Source organism: Seriola lalandi, unplaced genomic scaffold, assembly GCF_002814215.2.
Source record: "Seriola lalandi dorsalis isolate HSWRI2012SDOR001 ecotype SW California unplaced genomic scaffold, Sedor1 jcf7180002054861, whole genome shotgun sequence".
Classification (NCBI taxonomy): Eukaryota; Metazoa; Chordata; class Actinopteri; order Carangiformes; family Carangidae; genus Seriola; species Seriola lalandi.
In genome coordinates this window covers 1,350,898-1,359,077 of record NW_019525414.1, presented here as the reverse complement: position 1 = coordinate 1,359,077, position 8,180 = coordinate 1,350,898, and the positions used below count along the sequence as shown (strand labels likewise).

General features: G+C 45.4%; 1 protein-coding gene across 1 annotated transcript in view; it reads right to left on the bottom strand.

Annotated features, from left to right (window-relative positions):
• Positions 1 to 2,691: 2,691 nt before the first annotated feature.
• Positions 2,692 to 8,180, bottom strand: part of LOC111670593 (zinc finger protein PLAGL2-like) — a 9,916-nt gene continuing 4,427 nt past the window's right edge. Inside the window, exon 2 of the mRNA XM_023427368.2 lies at positions 2,692 to 7,740. Coding sequence (XP_023283136.1) covers positions 6,013 to 7,302 — 1,290 coding nt within the window. The 5' untranslated portion in view covers positions 7,303 to 7,740 and the 3' untranslated portion in view covers positions 2,692 to 6,012. The remainder of the gene's footprint in view (positions 7,741 to 8,180) is intronic.

Sequence of the window (8,180 nt, the reverse complement as noted above, 5' to 3'; positions counted from 1 at the left end):
GCAATTAATGTATTTGTTTTGTTGTTCTCCTCTAACCATTTGAATGCTATCAGATTAGCATCAAGTTCAACTGCATATACTGATAAACGATCTGTGGGTCTTTCCTTTATTGCAACCCTGAACTGTGGGATGAAAGTTGCAACTCCTGTGTGTCCAGTCTCAGGATCTTTTGACCCATCTGTGAATACCAATAATTTATCCCCATAGTGCTGTTCAATGTAATTTTGTGCTATACTCCCAGCATATGCCTGTTTGGGTTTCCTCTTTAATTGCTGCTGCAAGTTTAAATGACTAATGATATATGAAATAACCATGTAGGAAAGGCTGAAGAAGGGACTGTTGGACTGCACTGTATGTTAGTTGAACCTACATTTTCGACTTTACTACATTTTCGAAAAATGAGTCCAATATTTATTTCGGTGACTATGGAGTGAAAGAATCTGTCACAATCTGTGAATTTGTTCACTTCGTCCATTGAAATGTACTTTTAAGAAGGAAGCAGAGTCCGATATCAGAACATTATCTACCTCATGTAATAGTAAAGCTGTGAAAACCCTCCGAATTTTAAAATATTAATATCATTTGTAGTATACTTTAAAAAAAATCTGTCTTTGATTGTGTTATAAACTCTGTTTATAACCCCTGGCGCTGTGCATTTTTGTTGTCTGTCTTTGTTAATTATGTTGGGCTACTTCTTTTGTGCCTTACTTTGAATGTAATGTAATTATTAATAATAAATAAATATATAAATAAAATAAAAAATACACTCAGACCTGCTTCCAGTCTCCTAAAGGGGCGGGGAGGTGGAGAAACTCATGTGACACAGATAGGAAATAAACGGTAATGAAGCGTCTCAGTTTCTGCTGCTGCTGCTGCTTCTTTTTCCTTCTTCTTCTTCTTCTTCTTCTTGGCGGTTGGCAAACCAGCTTATAGGTGCATTACCGCCACCAACTGGAATGCAGTTTCTGCTGCTGCTGCTGCTTCTTTTTCCTTCTTCTTCTTCTTCTTCTTCTTGGCGGTTGGCAAACCAGCTTATAGGTGCATTACCGCCACCAACTGGAATGGAGTGTGGATCAGGAAGTCTAGTTAAACTAAACTAAACTCATATCCGCTTAATCATACTGGAATAAGATCTGAAAGCATTCCTTTGAGTTCTTTTGCAGAACATCAATTAGATCAAATTTTATTATTATATTTCTCAAATTTTGAATCATGTGCATTCTGTCTGTTTGATATTGTTCACAATGAAACAAAACACACTCCACTGTTTGCTCTTGTCCACAGTATTCACATTTGCCTGTATTGCGTTTGCTGATTTTGTAAAGTGTGGTGTTCAGTCCAGTGTCTGGTTCCTGATTATTGTTTCATCACTTCTGTCCCTTCTTGCAAACCCAACATCTCCCACTCTCCTCTAGATTTTGTAACATAATCCTTTTCTTTCTTCCTCCCATTGCTTTTACCATTTTTTTTTTACCTTTTAACTTCTTAATGGATGAGATTATGTCGTTTTGCCTCCTTTGCCACCATTTAATTCGCTGTAATGCCCATGAGAGCTGGTATCCATAAAATGTCACTGTAAGCTCCATCATGTGAATTCTGTAGTGTTTGTTGTGCTTCTAACAAGATATCTGTTCTGTTTGAACTGTAAGATAGGAAGTGGTGAACTTGAATCTGAGCGAATGATTGTTCTCAATGGTCTGCTTCTGTGTCTTCTTCCTCTTGTTTGATTGGCGGTTGGCAACCAGCTTGCACGTGCATTATTGCCACCTACCACACTGGAGTGTGGAAAAAACAACTGAATTCTCTGTAATAATCCTGTTTCCTTGAGATACATCACTATGTGACGGTGTATTCCCCATAAAGCATCTCCAAGGAGATTCCATAAGCCTCCTTCAATGCTGATGTCACTTCCTTCCTGTCTTCATCCCATCAGCACATGCTGAGCAGATTCAGGACAACCACAGTGTGACTGTCCACCATGTTGTGTAGTGTCTGACTGAGTCACATATGTCAAATCCTGAGACAGAGTGGACTTCCTGTGTCCTTTATGTCCCACTATTCTTGACATACTTTTACCTTCGGCTTTAGTCTGCAGAATTTCCATGTTTACTTGTGATCTGACTGTTTATATATCGACATCTTCCTTTCCATGTGCAGGAACCCTTTACTGTGCAGACTGTATATTAAACTGAACTTCAAACAGAAGCTCGTCTAAATTATTTCACAGGTATGAGTGCTGACAAATATCAGATGCGATGGTGCATTACTAGTGTTATCTTCTAACCATTCCAAAGCAGCATCATAACAGCTATAAGCTGCCCTGCAGGTGCTGACAGACTTGTATGTCTCTGACTGCAGCCTAGTTTGTCGTGCACATCTTCGTAAAGTTCCTGCTCCACATCCACTTTATTAATGTCTCTCTGCTGAGTGAGCTCCATGTCAGCAACAGCCAGATTTTGTCTGTCTCACACCAACATCAGTTTCTCTTCCCACCATCTCTGGTCAAGTTGTAAAGAGGCTTTTCAGTCAGTATCATGATCAAGTCAAAACTAAACAAATCCCCACAATGGGTCATGTCCTGGTGACACTGTAATGAATGTATGCTGGTTTGTCAGGATCCTGGAGGTTAGTATAGCCTAACTTTGGTTCATGTCTGACCACCCTCCACCACAGTAAAACTCAGAGACACAGTGAAATCTAAAGATTTATTTATTTTGTATTACTTTATGTTCAGATAATTAGAAAACGACAACTCCTTTTCTTTTCACTGTACTCTAGTCTATTAAGTGATAATACAAACAGCTAAAGCAAAACGTGTCTACGTTACAGCTGATGAAACCTGAGTGGTGGCGGTTCTCTGAGCCGAGCCTCCTGCAGGGAACAGACAGTACTGACAGATCATCAAGTGAACCTGTGTCCTCCACCTGCTCCGCCTCTCTGTGGTCAGTCTGGGATGCTTCACCTGGTGCTAGGTGGTGTACACACATCACAACAGCAGACATGTCCCAACATAATGATGTAACATGTAAATGAGTGAAGGTCCCTGAGTCACTGAAAACAAGGAGGCCTGCTATTGGTCACACTCCTGCTGTCTGCCCCACCCACCCTGTGTTTGTAGTCATGTGATCTGATTGTTCAGTTTATAATGAACCAAATGACCCACCATCACAGCTACACTATCAGACTGTGGGACAGCGAGGGGCCCCACAGTCTGATAGTGTAGCTGCGATACTACAACAGAGGGGAGGTCCCAGCTGATGTTCCCTGAGCCAGGTGTGTCCAGACGCTGCAGCAGCTGATCACTGATGATCAGACAGGAGTGGAGGCTGAGTTAGTTCTTCTCTATTCACTGTTCTGTAAACTGATGTGCTCACACTGCTTCTCTTGTCTGACTGAAGTAAACATGTTACAATGATATGTAAAGAAGCAGAGGAGAAGTTCTTCATAAAAACACATCATAAGAACAGGACCGTGATTAGAGCAGTGAGGAGGACAGTACCTGAACACACCTGTACATTAACACCACACACATTCCAGACTGGAGAGGCAGAGGCGCAGCACCACAACACAACATCACACGTGGTTCTTGTTGAGCTAGACTTGGTTATGCTGTGAGCTAACCTCAGTAAAAACTATAGAGCTACAAAGTACATGTGCTTGTCCTGACAAAAATAAACTATACACAGTCATCTTCTCTGCAGTTAGACAGACAGTCTCCTGTCTCTTCTCTGAGGTAGTAAATAAGTAGAAATATCATTAAAGGCAAGTACAGAGGACTATGTTTGACTCTGGAACACAAAACCAGGACCTGGAGTGTGAACCTGGTCCTTCAGAGCTCAATTTCGAACACAGCCCAATCTTCAGTGGTACAAACTGCCTAACTGGTTAAAACTATTTCTAATGATTTTTGCAGAAAGATATATGACAAGGTAGAGGTAGAAAGTTTTACTGAATTATCATGTCAATGTCTGCCACTAGATAAAGAGTTTAGATTCACAAAATCTACCTTTATAGTTTAAATCTAATGGCACAAGTAAGAGCCAAAATAACTAAAAGCAAATAGAAATCACAGAAACCCACATTTCTGCATGTGTGAGGTACAGATCAGATTCATCCTTTTTAAAAATGTCATAAGTGCTTAAACCCAGTCCAGAGATCAGATGCTCTTAGAGAGGCACGACAGTAGCATTTTAAGACATTGGTGCAACACTGAGGCAACACTTTGTGGAATTAAGGCGGGAGAGAGAGTGTCACATGACCAGCTCTCTCTAAACATCTGACATCACTCACAGTGACCACCTTCAGGAGTGGAGCGTCCATCAGTGAAGGCTGCTGGTGTCATTCTTGTCATGCTGCACTGAGACTGTTAAAGGACCAGCTGCTCCTCTCCTGAGCTGGGACATGAGGGGGGGTCCACTCTCAGTCCTACTCGGTCCCACCCCCATCAGAAGCTCCTGTGGTCAACACCAGCAGTAAAAGGACACAGATACAAGTGCTCTGGAAGGCCTTCACTGAATTCATGCTGCATTCAAAGTAGGTCGGTCAGTTACACCTGCTGCTCATATTTTAATGATGTCCCAAGAGCCCTGGGTCAGTTCATGTGACCAGGGCTGCAACTGTGGGACATATGGAATAGGACATGACTGGATATATATATATATATATATATATATATATATGTGTGTGTGTGTGTGTGTGTGTGTGTGTGTGTATGTATGTATGTATGAAATGTATGAATGTATAGATAAACATTTGCAAAGTGCTTGTATGTTCCTCACTATGACACAAGGTGTGAGCAGACAGGTGGACAGGTGAGCTGGAAAACAATGATGGCAGTGACAGTTAGCACTTCAGGTTTTGGCTGCAGGTGATCTAACATTTTTGTTTTACACTTGTAGAACATTTACATTTGTTTTCATCTGGTCAGATAGACATGCGCATCTGCAGTGTGCACGTTGGCTCCTCTGCGACCTAGTTACCCATAACACCTTTCTCTGCATAGATCTGTGGGGAAATTTACAGTATGTTGAGAGAAACATGATGCTGAGTCTCTGATTTCAGGAACATGGACAGTTAGTCACTGAACAGATGACCTACGACCAGGTGACAACACACCTGAGTGAGTGTGAGACAGGGACATCACAGCTCGTGTCTATCATGTGTGGGAGGGGAACTTGTGTCTGTGTGTGTGTGTGTGTGTGTGTGTGTGTGTGTGTGTCTCAACTAAATTGTATGAATATGAATAACACCTCACATTCAGTGTGTGGAGTTCAGGGACACGTGGTGTCAGCAGCATCTCTGTCTGAACTCCAGCTTCCTGCCTCTGTGACTGACTTTGACCTGTAATGAGCTACGATGCTGAGAGTGAAACTTAAGTGCTTTCTAATCTACCGATGCTACAGAATATAGCAAAAAGACAAAAGGTACCTATATTACATGTACAGGTTAACAGTGTAACTGGTGCTGACTGCACCTTCACACATTTACAGGTCTGATTCTGTACATGTTGTTTGATGTGTCCAGCTGCTGCACTGGGACACATCATGACTGGGGGGCTCTTCACTGCATGTGTCATCACGCTGACACTCAATGACAGTGACTGAGCAGCCCCTCCCCTCTGTGTGAGGCTGTTTATGCTCCAGTCAGTCAGCTTTGGTAAGGAGGGTCACCTTTTCTTCAAGGGGGGAAATAACAGTGTTTCTATGACGAGCTAAACCTGAATGACTCAGCACCTGAGACGTGTGACGTGTGTGAAGTGCGTCCACTGTTGGAAACAGGTCTGACAAGAACAGGTAAGTGTTTTGGTTGTAGTGAGACCCTCTACATTTCCTCAAATGTTCAACCTTCCTTTTAAAGTAATGAGGTAATACTGATGAGGTGATCTGTTGTGTTTAACAAAAAACTCCTAAGATTAGCATAAAAAACACAGACAGGCTAAAGTTACACATCTGGTTTACAATACAGATGTTTTGCCCTTTTCATGAAACATGAGTGTTTGTGGGACAGAGCTGCTCACTGCTGAAAAGCCTGGTAGTAGTGAGGTAGGGAGCTGGAAGTGCTCATAGCAGGACTGCTGTAGGCCTGAGGTAGTTGGCTGTGGTTGTGGGCTCCAGGGCCCTGGGGTACGTGAACCTGGGGAGGCTGGAAGAAGGTGAAAGGCCCCGGGGCCTGGGAGGACAGCCCAGTGTTGGAAGATGGAGAGGAAGTGGTGGTGGTGGTGGGTGGATAGCTCATCACTAACCCTCCCATCCCCATGTGGGGGCTGTAGGGTGGCAGGCTGAAAGGCAGGAACCCCAGCAGAGGTCCCAGGTCCATGTTGGTGGAGCAGGACAGCTCGGCTGAGGACACAGCAGGACTCCGGCACAGCAGGTGGGACTCGCCGCCAGAGCCCACGCCTTCACCCAGCACCTCCCTCTGGGGGGAGGCAGAAGTAGAGGTAGAGGAATTGACTGCACTCAGGTGAGGTGGGGGGGCACTCTGCAGGTCCAGCAGGAAGCTGTCCACGTCGGAGCGAGGATATGAGGTAGATCCGTGCTGGTACCTTGTCATGTTGCTGTAGGACTGCTGCTGCGCCGCTCCTGGAGGCTGCAGGTGATGGTGGTGAGAAGATTGGGGGGGCATGTGGCGACCCACACCCATGCCTGAGGACAAGGAGCCCTGCATGAGGCCATGAGGGTGGCCCATCCCAGGGACAGGACTGGCCATGGGGTAGGAGTTGTACATGTCCCTGGAGAATGTCTCCAAGGGCTCCTTGGAGACGGGGACCAGGTCAGAGGTCACAGGGCTGGGCTCCTCCTTCACGGTGCACTGCGTGGCGGGGGTCGGCGTAGCGACAGGGGTACTGGGAGCACAAGGTGGCATCAACCCTGACTCCTGGGCGTGGCTCTTCTTCAAGTGGCGGGTCAGGTGATCTCTGCGGCCAAAGCGTTGAGCACAGCGCGGGCATAGGAAGTCACGGCGCCCAGTGTGCACCACAGCATGACGCCGCACATCCTTACGGGTGTAGAAGCGGCGGTCACACCGCTCACACGAGTACTTCCTCTCTCTCACTGGCACTGTGGCGTTCGTGTTGCCCTCTAATGGAGCTGGCCGGTCTATATGGCTGCCCAGGTGCTCCAGCAGTGACGACGCCCCCTCTGGGCAGGGCAGGCCTGCTGCGGCGCTGTGGGCTGCCACCAGGTGGCGTCTGTAACCCAGCTGGGTGTTATACTGCTTCCCACACTGGTGGCAGTGGAAGAGCTGCCTGCTGGCTGCGTGGCTCTCCTGCTGGGGGGTCTTCAGAGGGTCCTGCTGGTGGAACATGGTCTGGCAGAAGGGACAGTGCTGGCTCTGCTGCTGCACAGGGACTCTGGCTGAGAGCCTGAGAGCACACAGACAAGACTCATGAGTGTTGTCAGAGAGCTCACCATCAGCCTGCAGACCTCTGCTCCTTAACTCAAAGGACTAAAATCAGTGCTAAGTGCTGCTTGTTGACTGCTGGATGGTTTCTGATGGCGATGACTCGTGGTCTGTCCTGCCTCACTGGGGCAAGCCTGTTTCCAGCACTTGGTTTCTGTGACAGCAGGTGCCATAGCAACCCCACAAGGGGAGCAGTGATGAGGAGCTCCGGAGACTCTGAGTGGACCTGTGTGTTTCTGAGGAGAGGTCTTGTGTGGATTCAGTCAGCTTCAGTATTCACAGACCCTGAAAGCCTCAGTCACAGCAGCAGAATCACAGCAGCAGCTCAGCATCTCCGCAGACCTGCAGACCAGAACACACCGTCACTCTGCGCACTGCGCAACAACAACAACAACCACCATATCATAACTGGAAAAACTACAGACACAGCGCTTTTGTTTTTTTATTTTATGTTTTCTCTTCACTATCAACAAGCTGCTGCCAGGGTCGATGTCTTACTGCACACTAGCTTTTCTAAAACATTACATAAACATGCTTTGTGAAATTATTATTACGATGAGAAAATATCTATCCATCTATCCATCTGTCTAGCTGGTTAGCTAAGTTTTTTAAATTAATCTTTTTATTTGTTTTTCTCTTAGATTTAAAGTTCAAGAAAGTCCACTGTTAAAAAGACAGTTTTTTTTTTAAGTTCAATAAAACTTTTCTCCATTTAATTCCATTCATAATTGTGCTTTGGCCTGTTGAATTGAATTGACAGAGAGAGAGACAGAGATATTGGG